General features: G+C 40.1%; 1 protein-coding gene across 1 annotated transcript in view; it reads left to right on the top strand.

Annotated features, from left to right (window-relative positions):
* LOC309609584 (uncharacterized protein) overlaps positions 1-21,871 on the top strand; it is a 136,829-nt gene that overhangs the window by 81,436 nt on the left and 33,522 nt on the right. The window contains exon 4 of the mRNA XM_082351313.1: positions 7,483-7,594. Coding sequence (XP_082207439.1) covers positions 7,483-7,594 — 112 coding nt within the window. The remainder of the gene's footprint in view (positions 1-7,482; positions 7,595-21,871) is intronic.

Genomic DNA, 21,871 nt, shown 5'->3' with positions numbered 1-21,871 from the left:
ACAGGTGGAGCCCTCACAGTGATCCTTTTGCTCACCCAGCAGTTGGGTATCTCTAATGTTCTGAGCTTTGGAAGTATTCCTGATCTTTCTCAGAGGGTATTTTTGTTCCTCTCCCCAGCTGCAATATATCTTCATCTGTACTCTGATGGTGACAGGGTTTAATGTCTTTTCCCCAGTGGGATAAGGCTTTTATTCTGTAGGAAATATAGGAGGGAAGGAATGGGCAGATCTTCATGCCTTCACCTCAGTGCCTGCTCTTCCTTTCCCCAGGTCTGCACCGCAAGGGATGCTTCTCCAGACTCTCATCCCGTCTCCAGTTTTCTTATGCACACTCAGTAAAGTCTGTGGAGAAGAGCCTGTAAATGCGTGTGAATTCCTCTACATCTGTGACTCTCAGTAGTTCTAAACTCTATACCCTATACTCTTACACTTGCCCTTTAAGGGTTTGTTAAATATTTTAGCCAAATTTTTCTTACCAGCTTGTATAGCATTTGGTATTTGCTGCAGTTCAGCAAGTGCTCTCCTTGGAGGCATCTGTCCTTCTTAAGTTAATTTTCTGACCTGTGACCACATCTCTGTGACAGATTCAAGAAAAGTTGTAATTTTGTAAGTTATCTACCTTTTTTTTTCTTGGTTGTGAGTGTGGGGTGATGTTCTTTCCTATTTTCTACATCCCCTAGTGAAGCCAGAAACCTATTTATTGACATAAGAAAATTCATTTCTAGGTGTTCAAACCGTCTATAGGTAAATCTTATTTTATAGACCAAATATCAGTTAGGTCATCTAGAACCTCAAGTAACAGAAAATCCAACTTCAAATATTGAAACCAAAAGTTATTTATCATCTCATTTGAAGAGAAAAATAGAGGTAAAAGGTTTAGTTAAATCACGTCAACAATTTTATTAGGGTTCTAGGTTCTTTCTCTTTTCTACTCTGTTATTTTCAGGATATTGTTGTGTCTTTTTATGGTAACTTCCTCCAATGTCCTAAGATGGTTACTGAAGTTACCAAAGAAGAGAAAAAAAGCACATAAAAATATAAATAAAATTAATGGCCTTTTTGTATTATTATTTGCTCAGAGAAAGAAAAATGTCCCAAGAAGCTTCCCATTAAGACTTCCTACATGTCTTATTTAGCAGGATTGGATCACACGCCCAGTTGCTAAGTAGGAATGGAACTACCATGTTTGATGTAACATCAAGATTCATCTCTGGTCTGGGAGGGGAACAAATTCCTCTGAAGCAGATAGCCACCTGGTAGCTGAGCAAAATCAGGATTCTATTACTAGCAAATAAAAATGTAAGGAATAGCTGTTAAGTGATTGACTAATGGTGCCTGGTAGAGTGATAAGGTGTAAAGAGGACAAGCTTTGCAGTCAGACATATCTATCCTGGCCCACTGAACTTTGGAAAGTACGAAGGGGATAATATTTTGTAAATATTGATATTTATCTCCCTCCCTTGTTAAATCATATTCCTTGGCATTCATTATTTTGTTATTGTAGCCCAGGAAGGGGGCATGGAGAATGCCACCTGAGGAAGATAGAGGAGATGATTTTGGACTTGGTAGATGCTCAGAATATGTAGCTATTGTTAACCCACAAATATATTCTTTTTTTTTTTTAATTTATTTATTTATTATTTATTTTTGGCTGTGTTGGGTCTTCGTTTCTATGCGAGGGCTTTCTCCAGTTGCGGCAAGCGGGGGCCACTCTTCATCGCGGTGCGCGGGCCTCTCACTATCGCGGCCTCCCTTGTTGCAGAGAACAGGCTCCACACGCTCAGGCTCAGTAATTATGACTCACGGGCCCAGTTGCTCCGCGGCATGTGGGATCTTCCCAGACCAGGGCTCGAACCCGTGTCCCCTGCATTAGCAGGCAGACTCTCAACCACTGCGCCACCAGGGAAGCCCCACAAATATATCCTTATAATATATTTAGCTAATGGCTTTTTCTAATGACAAGCCCTTTATTACAACTGCACTTTCCATTTTTGAGGGAAGATAGGGAAGTGTTTTCTTGCTGAAATGTAGAGTGACAGGCCTTTAGCTGAGCACCTCTTATGTGATAGCAAAAGACAGGGTCATATGGCAGAAATGGCAATTTAAGCCTCTCCCATTAGAGAGGAGGGCCCTATATTCCTCTCTGATTGAGGTGAGCCACAGCTGTAGAGGACAGAGGGCCAAAGAGGTGCAAGGGAAGTAAGAGAGCTTTTCAGGGACTGGTGTTTGTCTTTCTATCCACAGCTGTGGGACTCTGCAATGAATAAGAAAAGTAATAGCACTGAACAAGAAATAAATAAACTCCTATTTATCTTTAGCCATAACATAAGAATAAGACACTGCTCAGGTTAAAGTGCAATGCATTTAATATAGGACCAAAAAACAAATGAGTCTTTCTGTTTGCACATCAATTATACTTTAGTTATTCTAAAATTTATGCTTAGTCTTAGTAGTCTCTCAATGTATTTATTTCCCCAAGGCCCTCAATCATATTAATTCCTTCTTAATCCTGGAATAATTTTTCTAAATTGAAAGTGCTATAGCCATTCTGAAAAATAAGATGGACCCCCATCCACAATTTGGTTCCAATATAGAGACACACCAAGAGGGTATGAAAAGGTTTATTATTCACCTAACTGAGGATTTTCTGGGGAAGGCAGGGCAGAAACCCCAAGTGGGTCTGAAAATGGCTTGAGAGAGCAAGGAAAGGAGATGAGCTTGGGGTTTTAATGGTGTTTAGGGGTGGATCCGGGCTGAGGGTTCCTGTGCATGAGTGGAGATTTGTGTGGTTTGAACCCCCACCAATGCCGAAAGAGGGAACACCCAGATTTTATCAGTTTGCCCAGATGTGGGGCAAAGGGAAAGAGAGAGGTGAGGCTTACAAGCTGTCAGCAGTTAAGGCAAAAAATGGAGTCAGAATCCTCATTAAAATAAGATATCCTTGTGAAGTCCTATTGAAGATGATATTCCAGCTGTTTGGACCTCTTGAGAGCTGGGTGGGAAAGTTGCAGGAAGCAGGATAAAGAGAGGATGGAGAAGAAGAGAACAAATAACCTTGCAAAATCTTTTGCTAGTATTAGTTACTTATTCTAGTTCTCAATGAACTTCAGACATATTATTTTGCCTACGGCTCCTTCGTGACCAAGCTCCTGCCTGCCTCCTCCCTGTCATTCACTAAGCTTCAGCCCCACTGGCCTTTTATTTTTTTTAATGCTTTACAATTGTGAACTATTTCTTACACACACAAAAAGTTTCTTTTAAGAAACTATTTTAAAAAATATGTTCACATACCCGTAACTCAGATGTAAAATATACAGTTGGGGGCTTCCTTGGTGGTGCAGTGGTTGAGAATCTGCCTGCCAATGCAGGGGACACGGGTTCGGGCCCTGGTCTGGGAAGATCCCACATGCCGCGGAGCAACTAAGCCCGTGAGCCACAACTACTGAGCCTGCGTGTCTGGAGCCTGTGCTCCGCAACAAAAGAGGCCGCGATAGTGAGAGGCCCATGCACCGCGATGAAGAGTGGCCCCCACTTGCCACAATTAGAGAAAGCCCTCGCACAGAAACGAAGACCCAACACCGCCAAAAATAAATAAATAAATAATTAATTAAAAAAAAAAAATATATATATACAGTTGGGAATTCCCTGGCGGTCCAGTGGTTAGGACTTGGTGCTTTCACTGCTGGGGCCTGGGGTTCAATCCCTGGTCGGGGAACTAAGATCCCGTGAGCCCAGCGTCACGGCCAAAAAATATATATATTTAATAAGTATATTTTATATATATATATACACACACACAGAGTCAATTCTCATTGTTCACGGTAGTTAGGCTCTATAAAGTTCCAGGGAACACTGAGTTAGTGAATATCAGACCATTAGTACTAGGAGAAATATAGAGTTAAATTCCTGCCCATCAACGCATAACCTGTCTTATATGTTTCTGTTTAAAGACATCTTATTTAATGTATATTGTTGATTCACTAACACTGAACTCACAGCAACAGCATTATAACTCATGCCTGATTAGAGCTTATATAACATGTGTTGTCAGACTTCTTAATTTTTGCCAAATTACTTAGCATAATGTGCTATTCCACTTTCGTTTAATTTGCATTTTCATAATTACCAGGGAAGTTGAAAATCTTTCTGTGTGATTATTTGCCATTTGGTTTCCTTTTGTTGTGAACTGCTTGTTCAGATCATTTGCCCAGCTTTCTTTCTTTTTCTTAAATTAATTAATTAATTAATTAATTTTTGGCTGCGTTGGGTCTTTGTTGCTGCACATGGGCTTTCTCTAGTTGCGGCGAGCGGGGGCTACTCTTCGTTGCAGTTCACAGGCTTCTCGTTGTGGTGGCTTCTCTTGTTTCGTAGTGTGGGCTCTAGGTGCACAGGCTTCAGTAGTTGTGGCACGGGGGCTCAGTAGTTGTGGCTCACGGGCTCTAGAGCGCAGGCTCAGTAGTTGTGGCGCATGGGCTTAATTGCTCCGTGGCACGTGGGATCTTCCCGGACCAGGGATCAAACCCATGACCCCTGTGTTGGTAGGTGGGTTCTTAACCACTGCACCACCAGGGAAGTCCTCCAGGTTTCTATTTGATGGTCTTTTCCTTATTAATTTATAGATTTTAAAAAATGTACATTCTGTATACTAATATTTTCTTGATTATATCATCAACATCTTCCTCCAATAGTGTGTCTTTGCATTTTTAGATGAGCTTTGCCATATGGAAAATTTCAGTTACTTTCATGAGGTAAATTTTGTGTTTTATTTAAGAAATTCCCTAGCATTACAAGGTTATAGAGACATTCCTATATATATTGATACTCTCCACATTGTCTTCTCATAATTTTAAAGTTTTGCATTTCATAGTTAGACTTTGAATAAACCTGGAATTCATTTTTATATGTGGAATTCATTTTTTAAACATAAGGGTAGTCAATTTTCTCAGCCTCATTTATTAGATAGCCCATTCTTTCCCCACTATTTATTATGCCACTTTCAGGGGCCCCCTGACACCAGAAGTACATATACCAAAGTACATATATCAGAAGTACATATTGGGAAATATGTGAATGTCTGTTTTGGGGTTTTCTATCCTGTTGAATTAGTCCATCTATTTGTCCTCCAGCTAATATCACACTGTTTTAAGGACCAAAGCTTTATAATAAATCTTGAGGGCAAGATGTCCCCCTCCTTATTTTTATTTTTCAAAATTTTCTTGATTACTCTTGGTCCTTTATTCTTCCATATGTATTTTAGGATTAGCTTGTCAAATTTAGTCAAAAGCCCTGTTAAGAGTGGGATTAGAAGGGCAATAAATTTACAGATTAATTTGGGAAAAAATTAACATTCTTACAACATGGAGTCTTTCCATCTATTAACATTCCAGGGACTTCCTTGGTGGCGCAGTGGTTAAGAGCCCACCTCCCAATGCAGGGGACACGGTTTTGAGCCCTGGTCCGGGAAGATCCCACATGCCACAGAGCACTAAGCCTGTGCTCTAGAGCCCGCAGGCCACAACTACTGAGCCCGCGTGCCACAACTACTGAAGCCCGTGTGCTTAGAGCCCATGCTCCTCAACAAGAGAAGCCACCGCAATGAGAAGCCCACGCACCACAACGAAGAGTCGCCCCCGCTCGCCGCAACCAGAGAAAGCCCGTGCGTGGCAACAAAGACCCAAAGCAGCCAAAAATAAACAAATAAATAAATTTATAAAAACAAACAAAAATTCTATACATCTCCATTTATTGGTTTTATGTCCTTAAATACATTTTAATATTTTCCACTAAGAATTGCACATCTTTGGTTAAATTCATTATCTGCCTTATGGCTTTTTGCTGCCACTGTGAATGGGATCTTTTCTTTAGTTACATTTTCTAAATAGTTGTGTATTAGGTATAATGAAGCTACTATTTTTATATATTGCTTCTCTTTCCAGCAACTTTGATGAACTCTCATTAATTTTATTAAACCAATTATGGATTATCTTCAATTTTATATGTCGATAACCATATCATTGGCTACTATTGACCCTCCTGTTTCACTTTTCCAGTTCTTTCTCTCTCTCTCTCTTTTTTTCCTGTTATGGATTTCTGTCCTGAATAGAAGCAGTAATAGTGAGCATCCTTCCTCTGTCCCTGACTTTAAAGGTAATGCTCCTGTGTTGTTGTACACCTGAAACTAATATAATGTTATATGTCAATTGTATCTCAATTTTTAAAAAGTCATGCCTCTAATGTTTCACATTTAGAATGAAGTTTGCTTTAGATTGTTGGCAGGTAGCTATATCAGGTTAAGAACATTTCTTTTTACTCCAAATTTATAATGTTCCTTTCTTTCTTCCTTTTTCCTTCCCTCCCTTCCCTCTCTTTTTTCTTTTTCTCTTCCTTTCCTCTCTCTTCCTCTTCCTTACTTTCCTTTGTAAAAAATTAATGAACAAATGTTAAGTTTTACCAACTGTTTGTGCAACTATGTTCATAACTATGCTTAGCATATAATTTTTCTCATGCTGTACTGTCCATGTGGAGTTTTAATATCAAAAGTTTGCTAGTTTCATAAAAGGAACTGGGGATCTTCTCCCTTTTTTTAGTTGTTAGAACTGTTGTTATATGGTCTTTGAAGGTTTGCTGATATCTGATCCAATACCTTTAATATATATTAGATTAAACATATATCTAATAAATTGAATATTAATAATTATTAAATTAATGTATACTTAATACAACAGTTATATTAATATAGCATATTAATATAAAATAATGATTTAGTGTAATTATTAAGACAATGCATTAATAATGATATATTAAAATATAACTTATTAATTGACTATATTTCTTATATTAAATGAACGTAAATTAAAGTTTGGTATTTAGTATTTCCCTTTACCTCACAGTTGAGGTAGCAGCTGTATTACAGCTACTCTGGTAATTGTTCTAATTTTCCATTTGGGCACCTTTTGAGCTTATTTTCCTTCTCTGGGAACTTAAAAACTTCCACGTGATCTCAGTGTGTTGAGAAACACAGGCCTAGCCTTCTGACCAGTTCTCAGAGGGACTGTCTCCTTGGTGTCTCCTGTCTCTCCATTGCTCACTGGGGTGACCTGGAAATCACCTTACTGTGGGGTTAGGATCTTATTTCGAACATTGAGAGTAACACGATTCTATGTGAAAACAATCTTGTACACCTTTCCAACTGAATCTTCCCAATGGTCTCTGAATAAACCTCACCCATAGCAAAAATTCAATGGAAGTTAGTTCTGGTTTTAATAAAGCACTGTCAAACAGTATCATGAGCCATTAATCCATGCCAAAATAAGAACGTAGAGAAGATGTCAAGTGCTTGGTCATCTACCATTTGAAGGCTCCTTGTTGATTTTTTTAGGCCACCATAAGGCATCTAATAGAAGAGGCCTGCATGGACATGGTCAGGCCTTCCCTTCCTTTTGTGAGATCTAGACCTAAACGTGTCATCTCCGATCTGCTTAGGTGCCCTTCCTTCCAACGAGGGACCTGAGAACTTCTTCTACCATCTAGGTATGAAGCCACCATGGACAACACAGCTCAAAATCTCTATGCTGGATCTTCTTTGCGTCAAATGGTAAGTAATGGTCTTAATCAGGTCATTGAAAAGGGGGGGTCTCTTGATCCTTCATTCTCATTTCTGAGCTTTATTTTCTCTTCACTTCCACCTTTATTCCCTGAAATCAGTATTGCCTAGAAATTCTTCCTACCACAATTATGCTTTCCCAGAAACTCTGGAGCTGGCAGGCAAGAGCCATCCCGGCCCACACCCAGGCCCCTGCACGCCGCCATCCTTACTCACAGCTCCTGTGGGGTTTTCCAAGACTGAGAAGATTCAAAACACACTCTTTGAGGCAAAATGGCCCCAGGAGGAGATTCATGCTAACATAACAAAGTCTGACAAGGAGTACAGCTCATTCCGACCCCTCACCCATATCAGGATGCATGTTTGAGAAGAATTGCCAAATATTAAATTAAAAAAGCACACAACTTCATTCTTGTGGTTTTTGTACCATTATTTCAGACAGGCTTGGACAAATTCTACTAATTCTATTGCTAAGTGATGGCTCCAGAGGCATTTCCAGCAACTCGAGGGAGAAAGGAGGTAGGGAGGGAGTGGGAGAGGGGGAGTGGGTTAAATAAGCCTGGTGGGCTCCAGTGGGGCCACCCAAACTACTGAGGGAAGTTGCTGCCACTCACCTTACAAACGTTTTGAAACTTTGCTCCTATTGAGGTAGAGGTTGGCGGGGGTGAGGGGTACACGGTGAAGAAGAAGGAAGGAGTATCCCCTTCGGCAAGGGGAGGTCAGCTTATTCTGCCACCCTGCGTGGAACAGCTGTTGCGTACAGAGGTAAGCAATGCCCACACGCTAGCTGAACTAGGGGACAGGACCCTGGCTTTAGTGGTTGTCCAGGTACCAGGACTGATCCAAACAGGCCTAAGATTGTAAGTTTTGGTATTCAAAATAAAGTCTGGGGCTGGAAACAGGGATTGCAATAAACTATTAAGCCCAAAGCTGATCACAAAGAATAAAACCCAAGAGTTGGAAGCACAGTGAGCAACTGGGCCCAGAACAGGTATAGAATGCGAGGCCTGGAAAAATCCCAGGAAGGAGACCCCATGGTGCGGAGAGAGCTATACACAGCCCAGCCCTGATCAGAGAAGTGAATCACAAGGTTTCATCCTCACAGAAGGAACCACACCAGAAGACGAGATAGTCACGTAAACAGATAAACCTACACTACATCCCAGCTGCAATCGTGGATATAATCTCCCAAACGCTAAGGTAAAAGAGAGAAGAACCTGACTGGGTCCATTGTGGGGGCAGTGTTGTGGAAGGTTTTGCAGAGGAGGTCACGATTAAGAGGGTTTAGCGTGATGCTGGCAGATAAGGATGTGGGAAAGGCAAGAGAATCGCTGTGTGAAGACACAGAGGTGTGAAACAACATGGTGTGTGGGGAGCCATAAGGAGTGAGGTCATTCTGGAGGGGAGGAAGAGAGGGCGAGGGTGAGAGTCAAGACTGGAAAGGAGGACCTATGGGCTGGCATAATGATGGAGGGCCTCAAATTCCATGCTAAGGAGTTGCCTCTGCTGTGTTATAACCAGGCTGTGTGACTTCATCATTTTTGAGTTTTTGAAGGATGAATTTCTGGAGTCTGAAGCATAGAATATTCATTTTGGCTGAAGGAATGAAAGGACTTGGCCATTTAGAAAGCTACTGCAGTGGTTCATGTCAAGGCTAAGAAGGCTGGAACCAAAGTAGTGGCAGTGGGATTGGGGCAGGGCATGGGGAACAGATCCAAGATATAATTAAGACTTGATCATGAGTCAGATATAAGAGGTGAGGTAGAGATAAGGGTCAAAGATGACCAGCTCAAGTGCCATTCATCCATCTGCTGTCATCTCCCATGCCTCTAACTTTCCTTTGCACTTGACCTTTACATATACTCCATGTGGATCACAAAGCCCTCCTTACCTGCAACCTCCACTAACCTTTCCAAATTCACTTCCTACCCTTGCTCATTGTGCTTTGGTCACACCGGTCACATCAGATACTCCAAGCACGCTCCTGTCTCAGGACCTTTGCACTTACCTGTTCCATCTGCCTGTAATGCTCTTCACCCAGATATCCTCATGGCTGGCACTCTGATTTCTTTCAGGTGTCTGACCAAATATCAATTGATCAGAGAGGACACCTGTAACTACTCTATCTGAAATAGAAACAGCTTCCACCCATATCATTTAAAAAATACCCTTAATTGTGCTTGATTTTTCCACAGAATACTTAGCCACTCCCTTTTTCCTGAAAAGTTCTGATTATTCTGTGGTAATGATCATCACCAAACATTAGTGGCTAAACACAACAAAAATGTGTCTGACTTGTGCAACACGTCCACTGCAGACCAGCAGGGGGCTCCACTTGTGGTAATCACTCAGGGTCTCAGAGTGATGAGGCTTCATGTAACATGTTGCTTCCACAATGACCACAGCAGTGGTAAGGGAATGTGGTAGTCTGTACCCAGGCTCCTGAAGCTTCTGCCGGCAAGTGACACAAGTAATTTCTGCTCCTGTGTCACCGGCACTAACAAGTCATACGACTACACCTAAATCCAAAAGGGGAAGGGAAGCGTGCTGTCACCATGTGCACAGCAGGCAGACAACCAGCAATATTTGGGGAACAGCACTCACTATTTGGTACTGTAATAGCAGACACATTAAAGAGTTATTTCTTTCTCGTCAATCTCTTCTCCAGAATACGAGCATGATAGCCATATCTTTACTTTGTTCCCTGTGGTTTCCCCAATGTTGAGAACATGCTTGGCATATAGTAAGCACTTAAAAAACGTTTGTTCAATGATTAACACCCATCCAAGGTCTTCCTCTTGGCTGAAACTCCCTGAGGGCGCATTCAAGGTTCCTCTATCTTTGTATCTCCTTTGATTTCTGGACAATGTCTTGGACCTATTAAACATTTTCTTAGGGAAACACAACCTATGGCTTAAGTCCATGCCACCCTGTTTTATCAGAACTCAAAAATAAAATATTTTTTAGCCGAGAGAATACTAGAAACAGATTGGGAGAATGAAGGGAGAGAGAGAATAGAGGAAAATGCAAAAACCTTTTGACTAAGTATGATGTGCTAGGCCCTGTGTTAGGTAATTCCAGAACTCTCAAAGATTGGGGGTAGGGGGTGTCAACTGAGTCCAGATTTCTTAAAATAAATTATATTTGCTACCTGCTTTTTATTTGAATCCACCTTCTCCCCCCTCTCCCCACAAAGCACACAGTTTAACACAATTCTCTCTGATTTGGGTTAGAAAATTTTACAACTTAGAAAGCCACATGGCTCCCTGAGTACAGATCCAATCAGCAGATACTGACTTTTAAAAAAATTGCTGTCCTCTTTATCGTTGGTTTTGAGTTTATCAATTAGTCAGACTTCTTTATAGTGGGAAACTCTGCAGTTGTGGCCTTCCAGGGACAAGCCTTAGTGGGAAAGTGAACTAAACAAACCACCGTGAGGCACCCGAGGTTGTGGCTGAGAGAAAAATGCTGTTTTTAACACAGGCAATTGACTCAAGTTTCCACTTGTTGGCTCCTGGATATTGGGTGTCAACCCCTCAGAAACATGGAGTGAGTAGACGGACGAACATTCGGTCTCATTCAGAAGCTGAGGTTCATAGAACACATCTGTCCTAGCTTTCGAATTTATGAATAAAAACATGGTAAACATACACACAAGGAAACATGCCTGGACCAAGACAGAAACTCTTGGAGGCCTTTTCAAAAATGGAAAGTATGAATGTTCCCTCCTACCTTCACCTGCCAGAGAAAAAGCTGGATACAAGCATAGCAGTGAGTGCTGTGGTTGCAGAAGAGCTGGGTTTTGCTTGTTTGTTTTTCGTGTCCCAAAAGAGGAAAAAAGCAGTATGTTGGTGGTACGAAAAATAGTGTTGATGGTAACACATACCCTACAAGTGAGCACCAAAGGAGACCCTGGGGAAGGGAACTGGTCTGCATCTTGGCCTGAGGACCTTATCATCGTGGCACCCTCGCTGGAGTGTGATGCAGGGAGGTGGCACCAGACATCTCCAGCAAGAATGGCTCCTTAGTGTTAGCAGGCTTCTTGGAAACAAAGGCAGGGTTTCGGAAAAATGAAGATGATGTTCAAAGGCAATATCCTTTGCCAGGTCTTTTTCTCTGGCTAGAGGCTATGATTCAATCTGGCACCAACTTCTACCTGTGCTTTGGAATGCTGGGATACCCACCTGCCTCTCAAACACTCCAGATTGCGGGAGAGATCGGAATAGTGGAGAGGAACACCCAGTGTCACCACTAGCACCCTTAAAGTGGAGGGAGCCTAGGGCAGGGCTTTCACTAGTACAATTGGTGAATATATACAGATTCAAGTAAAGTTCCCCTTCTGAGCAGGCACAGTCCTGTACCAGTGTTCATGATTTGGCAAGCAGAGTGCTTGCTAGATTTTAGTCTTACTTGCCACCTCAGCTGGGTACCCTTCCACAGTGAGCAACCTGTACAGCCATACATGGCAGCCTAGCTGCTTCAACTTTCTTCAGCAAACTGTCCCATCATCTTCTGGCTCTTAGTGACTAAGATTCATCTGTAGGGAAATTTCTTCATCAAGCTTTTGTATCCTGAGAAGTAATTCTTTCCCTTCTCTGAATATTTCCATTCTTCCAAACATTTCTAATAGAAGCAAATGCTTCTAATTTGAAAAAAAAAGTGTGTCTGTCAACTGATTTCTTGGTGGGGCAAGTAGACTCACAGTAACAATACTTAAGAACTCTACAAAAGGAAACCCTTATCTCTTAGCTCTGTCAGTTGAGTAACTGTGTTTCCTTGTTGGCCGGAGATTCCCTTAAACCACCACAGAAACCCCAGCACCAATCCATTGAGATGAGCACGTTTTAGAGATGGGCCAGATGGAAAGAGTCCAGATTCCATCTGTTTATTATATAGACGTGGCCACTGTCCAAATCTTGTAGAATTGCCAGGAGAGAAAAAAAACCACAAGGCGGTGCATTTTGAGGGTGATCACAGTTCTTTGGACTATTTTAAAAGCTCTGTCTGTTCCGTGTGTGTGTGTGTGTGTGTGTGTGTGTGTGTGTGTGTGTGTAAAGGACACCTTCCAGGTCTCTCTAGATCCAGGCAGACCTGGATTTGAACTTCTGATCTATTGCTTATTAGCTGTTTCAGGGCCGGTTAATTCATGTTGCTGCCCTTCAGTGTCTCCATCTATGTCAAAGGGTTGGTGTGAGAAGCAAGAGATTGTAGAGACCATTCATGAAGAGCACTTAACATAGGGATCAGCACATATTAAATGACTGATAAATGGCAGCTGTAATTATTGGTAATAATAATATTTTTTTCAAATAGGAATGAAACACCCTTGGGTTGTATATTCACAATTTTTTTTAAATCGGGGTATAGTTTTTTTACAATGTTGTGTTAGTTTTTACTGTACAGCAAAATGAAGTGGAGTTCCCTGTGCTATACAGCAGGTTCTTATTAGTTATCTATTTTATACATATTAGTGTATATATGTCTATCCCAATCTCCCGGTTCATCCCACCCCCTGCTTTCCCCCCTTGTGGTAATAATAATTTGTTATTATTTTAATTTTCATTAATATTTTATTGTTTGCAAGGCTTCAACTCCCTCAAAGCATTTCTAACACTGAGCTAATGGATTCCCTGCATCCCTCAGACTTGAGACCTTCGGGAATAGTTCACAACTGTGCTTCCTGCAATATAGCCTTAAGGATAAATTCAAATATGCCAGTAGTAATTTTTTCACTTTAATTCAGCAATTGAATGTGTGGAGTACTTTCTTGGTTTAAGATGCTGGGCTGGTTAGAACTGCAAGGATATTTGTCCCAGGATCCCTTCCTTCAGATACTTCCTAAGACATGCACAGTGACTGTGACACAACGTCTTTCTCCACGACACTCTCCACATAAACCCTAGAGAGCAAAATTGCTGCCTGGTTTATAGTTGTACCTCCAGTGTCTAGCCTAGTGCCTGGCAAGTGGCAAGTACTCAAAACAGATATTTCTGAATGAATAAAAGCAGTAGATGATGTATATCTGCTCTAGATGTCTTTCTCCAAGTCTTATCTCTAGCTCCATGCCCAACCATTCTCTTATCTCCACAAAACTTTATGCCCAAATGTGTCACACATACTGCATTTCACAGTGCATGATCACTCAGCTTTGCAGGTGCTGTTCCTACTCTCTGAATGCCCTTCCTTCCTCTGCCTGTTGAGTTTCTAACCATCCTTGATGATCCAGTCAAGCACCAGCTCCTCAGTGGAACCTTCCTTGACCTTCCAGAGTTAATCACACTCTTCTTGGTACTCTCTTGGTATTTTGAATGAGGCTGCCCCTATCATTTGCAGGGCTCAGGCAAGAGCACAAATGGACATCCACATACCACATGTCCAAATGTTTAAGTTATAAATCAAACCAATCAATGGTTGAATAAAATATGTTCTATCTTCTTCCCTTGTCAAATGTATACAGTAACAGAATAAAAAATATGAGACAACATTAGTTTTATAAGACTGAAATTTGGCAAAATATTGAAGATGGCTGAATTTAATTTAACCATCATTACTAAGCACCATTTAATTTATAGGCTGGAAATATTTAGATGAGTAGTAAAAAAAGATATGCAGAAAGATTGGTTCAAGATGGCGGAGTAGAAGGACGTGAGCTCACTTTCTCCTGTGAGAGCACCGTAATCACAACTAACTGCTGAACAGTCATCGACAGGAGGACACTGGAACTCACCAAAAAAGATACCCCACATCCAAGACAAAGGAGAAGCCGCAATGAGAGGGTAGGAGGGGTGCACTCACAATAAAATCAAACCCCATAACCATTGGGTGGATGACTCACAAACTAGAGAACACTTATACCACAGAAGTCCACCCACTGGAGTGAAGGTTCTGAGCCCCACATCAGGCTTCCCAACCTGGGGGTCCAGCAACAGGAGGAGGAATTCCCAGAGAATCAGACTTTGAAGGCTAGCAGGATTTGATTGCAGGGCTTTGACAGGTCTGGGGCAAACAGAGACTCCACTCTTGGAGGGCACACACAAAGTAGTGTGCGCATCGGGACCCAGGGGAAGCAGCAGTGACCCCATAGAAGACTGAACCAGACTTACCTGCTAGTGTTGGAGGGTCTCCTGCAGAGGTGGGAGGTGGCTGTGGCTCACCATGGGGACAAGGACACTGGCAGCAGAAGTTCTGGGAAGTACTCCTTGGCATGAGCCCTCCTGGAGTCCACCATTAGCCACACCAAAGAGCCTGTAGGCTCCAGTGCTGGGTCGCCTCAGGCCAAACAACCAACAGGGAAGGAACTCAGCCTCACCTATCAGCAGACAAGCAGATTAAAGTTTTACTGAGCTTTGCCCACCAGAGCAACAGCCAGCTCTACCCACCACCAGTCCCTCCCATCAGGAAGCTTGCACAAGCCTCTGAGATAGCCTCATCCACCAGAGGGCAGACAGCAGAAGCAAGAAGAACTACAATCCTGCAGCCTGTGGAACAAAAACCACATTCACAGAAAGACAGACAAAATGAAAAGGCAGAAGACAATGTACCAGATGAAGGAACAAGATAAAACCCCAGGAAAACAACTAAATGGACTGCAGATAGACAACCTTCCAGAAAAACAATTCAGAATAATGATAGTGAAGATGATCCAGGACCTCGGAAAAAGAATGGAGGCAAAGGATGGACCTAGAGTCTGTCATACAGAGTGAAGTAAGTCAGAAAGAGAAAAACAAATACCGTATGCTAACACATATATATGGAATCTAAAAAAAAAAGAAAATGGTTCTGAAGAACCTAAGGGCAGGACAGGAATAAAGACAGAGACATAGAGAATGGACTTGAGCACATGGGGAGGGGGAAGGGTAAGCTGGGACGAAGTGAGAGAGTGGCATGGACATATATACACTACCAAATGTAAAATAGATAGCTAGTGGGAAGCAGCCACATAATACAGGGAGATCAGCTCAGTGCTTTGTGACCACCTAGAAGGGTGGGATAGGGAGGGTGGGAGGGAGATGCAAGAGGGAGGAGATGTGGGGATATATGTATATGTATAGCTGATTCACTTTGTTATAAAGCAGAAACTAACACACCACTGTAAAGCAATTATACTCCAGTAAAGATGTTAAAAGAAAAAAAAAGAATGGAGGCAAAGATCGAGAAGATGCAAGAAATGTTTAACAAAGACCTAGAAGAATTAAAGAACAAACACCTAGAAGAATTAAAGAACAAACAAACAGAGATGAATAATACAATAACTGAAATGAAAAATACACTAGAAGGAATCAATAGCAGAATAACTGAGGCAGAAGAACAGGTAAGTGACCTGGAAGACTGAAGGTGGAATTCACTGCCACGGAACAGAATAAAGAAAAAAGAATGAAAAGAAATGAAAACAGCCTAAGAGACTTCTGGGACAACATTAAATGCACCAACATTCGCATTATAGGGGTCCCAGAAGGAGAAGAGAGAGAGAAAGGACCAGAGAAAATATTTGAAGAGATTATAGTCAAAATCTTCCCTAACATGGGAAAGGAAATAGCCACCCAAGACCAGGAAGCACAGAGAGTCCCAGGCAGGATAAACCCAAGAAGAAACACACTGAGACACATAATAATGAAACTGACAAAAATTAAAGACAAAGAAAAATTATTAAAAGCAACAAGGGAAAAATGACAACATACAAGGGAACTCCCATATGGTTAACAGCTGATTTCTCAGCATAAACTCTACAAGCCAGAAGAGAGTGGCACAATATATTTAAAGTGAGGAAAGGGAAGAAACTACAAACAAGATTACTCTACCTGGAAAGGATCTCATTCAGATTCGATGGAGAAATCAAAAGGTTTACAGACAAGCAAAAGCTAAGAGAATTCAGCACCACCAAACCAGCTCTACAACAAACACTAAAGGAACTTCTCTAAGTGGGAAACACAAGAGAAGAAATGGACCTACATAAGCAAACCCAAAACAATTAAGAAAATGGTAATAGAAACATACATATTGATAATTACCTTAAATGTGAATGGATTAAATGATCCAACCAAAAGACACAGGCTCGCTGAATGGATACAAAAACAAGACCTGTATATATGCTGTCTACAAGAGACCCACTTCAGACCTAGGGACACATACAAACTGAGAGTGAGGGAATGGAAAAAGATATTCCATGCAAATGGAAATCAAAAGAAAGCTGGGGTAGCAATACTCATATCAGATAAAATAGACTTTAAAGTAAAGAATGTTGCAAGAGACAAGGAAGGACACTACATAATGATCAAGGGATCAATCCAAGATGAAGATATAACAATTATAAATATATATGCACCCAACATAGGGGCACCACAATACATAAGGCAAATGCTAACAGCTATATAAGAGGAAATCGACAGTAACACAATAATAGTGGGGGATTTTTAACACCTCACTTACACCAATGGACAGATCATCCAGACAGAAAATTAACAAGGAAACAGAAGCTTTAAATGACACCATAGACCAGATAGATTTAATTGATATTTATAGGACATTCCAACCAAAAACAGCAGATTACACTTTCGTCTCACGTACACATGGAACATTCTCCAGGATAGATCACATCTTGGGTCACAAATCAAGCCTTGGTAAATTTAAGAAAATTGAAATCATATCAGGCATCTTTTCCGACCACAATGCTATGAGATTAGAAATAAATTACGGGGAAAAAAACGTAAAAAGAACAAATACATGGAGGCTAAACAATACACTACTTAATAACCAAGAGATCACTGAAGAAATCACAGAGGAAATCGAAAAAAACCTAGAGACAAATGACAACAAAAACACAATGATCCAAAACCTATGAGATGTAGCAAAAGCCCTTCTAAGAGGAAGGTTTATAGCAATACAATCCTACCTCAAGAAACAAGAAAAAAATCTCAAATAAACAATCTAACCTTACACCTAAAGGAACTAGAGAAAGAAGAGCAAACAAAACCCAAAGTTAGTAGAAGGAAAGATATCTTAAAATCAGAGCAGAAATAAATGAGATAGAAACGAAGGAAACAATAGCAAAGGTCAATAAAACTAAAAGCTGGTTCTTTGAGAAGATAAACAAAATTAATAAACCTTTAACCAGACTCATCAAGAAAAAGAGGGAGAGGACTCAAATCAATAAAATTACAAATGAAAAAGGAGAAGTTACAATGGACACCACAGAAATACAAAGCATCATAAGAGACTACTACAAGCAACTCTATGCCAATAAAATGGACAGCCTGGAAGAAATGGACAAATACTTAGAAAGGTATAAGCTTCCAAGACTGAACCAGAAAGAAATAGAAAATATGAACAGACCAATCACAAGTAATGAAATTGAAACTGTGATTAAAAATCTTCCAAGAAACAAAATCCAGGACCATATGGCTTCACAGGTGAATTCTATCAAACATTTAGGGAAGAGCTAACACCCATCCCTCTCAAACTCTTCCAAAAAATTGCAGAGGAAGGAACACTCCCAAATTCATTCTATGAAGCCACCATCACCCTGACACCAAAACCAGACAAAGATACTACAAAAAAAGAAAATCACAGACCAATATCACTGATGAATATAGATGCAAAAACCCTCATCAAAATACTAGCAAACAGAATCCAACAACACATTAAAAGGATCATACACCATGATCAAGTGGGACTTATCCCAGGGATGCAAGGATTCTTCAATATATGTAAATCAATCAGTGTGATACACCATATTAACAAATTGAAGAATAAAAACTATATGATCATCTCAGTAGATGCAGAAAAAGCTTTTGACAAAATTCAGCACCAATTTATGATAAAAACTCTCCAGAAAGTGGGCATATTATGTTGAGGAACCTACCTCAACATAATGAAGCCCATATACGACAAACCCACAGCAAACATCATTCTCAGTGGTGAAAAACTGAAAGCATCTCCTCTAAGATCAGGAACAAGACAAGGATGTCCACTCTTGCCACTATTATTCAACATGGTTTTGGAAGTCCTAGCCATGGCAATCAGAGAAGAAAAAGAAATAAAAGGAATACAAGTTGGAAAAGAAGAAGTAAAACTGTCACTGTTTGCAGATGACATTATATTATACATAGAGATTCCTAAAGATGCCACCAGAAAACTACTAGAACTAATCAATGAATTTGGTAAAGTTGCAGGATACAAAATTAATGCACAGAATTCTCTTGCATTCCAATACACTAACAACAAAAGATCAGAAAGAGAAATTAAGGAAACAATCCCATTCACCATTGCATCAAAAAGAATAAAATACCTAGGAATAAACCTACCTAAGGAGGTAAAAGACCTGTACTCATAAAACTATAAGACACTGATGAAAGAAATCAAAGATGACACAAACAGATGGAGAGATATACCATGTTCTTCAATTGGAAGAATCAATATTGTGAAAATGACTATACTACCCAAAGCAATCTACAGATTCAATGCAATCCCTATCAAATTACCAATGGCATTTTTTACAGAGCTAGAACAAAAAATCTTAAAATTTGTATGGAGACACAAAAGACCCTGAATAAAAATGCAGTCTTGAGGGAAAAAAATGGAGCTGGAGGAATCAGACTCCCTGACTTCAGAGTATACTACAAAGCTACAGTAATCAAGACAATATGGTACTGGCACAAAAACAGAAATATAGATCAATAGAACAGGATAGAAAACGCAGAGATAAACCCTTGCGCCTATGGTCAACTAATCTATGACAAAGGAAGCAAGGATACACAATGGAGAAAAGACAGTCTCTTCAATTAGTGGTGCTGGGAAAACTGGACAGGTACATGTAAAAGAATGAAATTAGAACACTCCCTCACCTCACACCATACACAAAAATAAACTCAAAATGGATTAAAGACCTAAATGTAAGACCGGACACTATAAAACTCTAGAGGAAAATATAGGAAGAACACTCTTTTACGTAAATTACAGCAAGATCCTTTTTGACCCACCTCCTAGGGTAATGGAAATAAAAACAAAAATAAACAAATGGAACCTAATGAAACTTCAAAGCTTTTGCACAGCAAAGGAAACTATAAACAAGACGAAAAGACAACCCTCAGAATGGGAGAAAATATTTGCAAACGAATCAACAGACAAAGGATTAATCTCCAAAATATATAAACAGCACATGCAGCTCAATATTAAAAAGACAAATAACCCAATCAAAAAATGGGCAGAAGACCTAAATAGACATTTCTCCAAAGAAGGCATACAGATGGCCAAGAGGCACATGAAAAGCTGCTCAACATCACTAACTATTAGAGAAAAGCAAATCAAAACTACAATGAGGTATCACCTCACACGGGTTAGAATGGACATCATCAGAAAATCTACAAACAACAAATGCTGGAGAGGGTGTGGAGAAAAGGGAACCCTCTTGCACTGTTGGTGGGAATGTAAGTGGATACAGCCACTATGGAGAACAGTATGGATGTTCCTTAAAATACTAAAAATAGAATTACCATATGACCCAGCAATCCCATTATTGGGCATATACCCACAGAAAACCATAATTCAAAAAGACACATGTACCCCAATGTTCATTGCAATGCTATTTACAATAGCCAGGGCATGGAAGCAACCTAAATGCCCATCGACAGATGAGTGGATAAAGAAGGTGTGGTACATATATAGAATGGAATATTACTCAGCCATAAAAAGGAACGAAATTGGGTCATTTGTAGAGATGTGGATGGACCTAGAGACTGTCATACAGAGTGAAGTAAGTCAGAAAGAGAAAAACAAATATCGTATATTAACACATATATGTGGAACCTAGAAAAATGGTACAGATGAACTGGTTTGCAAGGCAGAAATAGAGACACAGATGTAGAGAACAAACGTATGGACACCAAGGGGGGAAAGCGGCAGGGGGGTGGGTGGTGGTGGTGGGATGAATTGGGAGTTTGGGATTGACATATATACACTAATATGTATAAAATGGATAACTAATAAGAATCTGCTGTATAAAAATAAATTTAAAAAATAAAATAAAAGATATGCATAATTCACACATTATTATCAGTACATATTATTGTGTACATTTTTATATAGTTATTCCATAAAACAGATTTTTCTTGACTTTAGCAAAGTCATTTATCACGTTGTAATAAAGATTTTCATTTAATTTGTGTCCTATTGGCAGTTAGGTTCTGAAGGATTAAACAATAAAATGTGGGTGTATTCAGTGGATACAAAATTGGATATATTCATGAGTGCATATTAGAGTAAATGCAAAGTCAAAAAGTTAAAATTATTTCTGTCTTTTCAGGAAAGTTATTTCTTCTAAATAGTTTAAATTGTCTACAAAAGTTAAAGGCAAAAATACATATGATAATTAATGCATATCAAAATTTTAAATCAAAATTATTAAACTAAAACTAGTCCATCTCCAAAAAATGTTCAGACCAGTGGACTGGTGCGGGGATACCCATGGCATGTTGACCGTGGGATAAAGAAATGCAGCTGATCCCTTCACAGAGCTAAAGTTCAAGGCTTACCTCTGCAGGGCTCTGTGCCTAATTTACATATATTTAAATTTAAATGGTTTGGAAAAGTTAATTAAATCTTACTAGGTATTTTCATAAAAGTAAAACCATTTGCAAATCTAGAGTTCAATGTTCATCTAATTACCAATGTAAATAATCAGTATCATAGTTCATGCATTAGTTAGATCTAGGTCTACATCTGTAAGTTTAAGAGTAATGACAATTTTTAAAATATTGCCAATTGTTTTTTCAGAAACCATATGCAACAGTTTTGAATAATGAGATAGTTGGTGGGTATCTTCCAGGCCACAAATTGGAGCATCAAGAGAAGCAAGAAAACTGATGTTCAGTACTGCTGGGAAATGATGCTATCTGTGTAAGAGGAAAGGTATAGCAAGGTCATTTGTCTCTCTTACCTGAGAACTTGCACTGCTCCAATCCTCTTCTCGCTCAAAGCAGTGTTTCACCTCCAGCACTGGGAATAACATAACCTGTATACCTTCAGGACAGTCATATGCTTATAGTTCAAGGATATGAGGCAAGAGGTGTTTCCCTGCAGGCCTGAAGGATGTTAGTCTTGAGAGCAGTGTTTGGGATTACCAGACACGTGCAGGCATTGAGTGCCAGATCATAAGTAATAGAGTTCATGAGCTCTTCAATAAAATGTGTGTGTGTGGTGGTGTGACATGCTGCCAGTATTCTTTACATAGTGTTACCTCCATGGAGCCCTTGCTTCCTCCAGCAAGAAACCTTG

The sequence above is a fragment of the Balaenoptera borealis genome (genome assembly GCF_965194805.1).
Source record: "Balaenoptera borealis genome assembly, chromosome: 13".
Classification (NCBI taxonomy): domain Eukaryota; kingdom Metazoa; phylum Chordata; class Mammalia; order Artiodactyla; family Balaenopteridae; genus Balaenoptera; species Balaenoptera borealis.
Note: the sequence above shows the minus strand (reverse complement) of the source record. Positions and strands in the feature narration are given on the sequence as shown.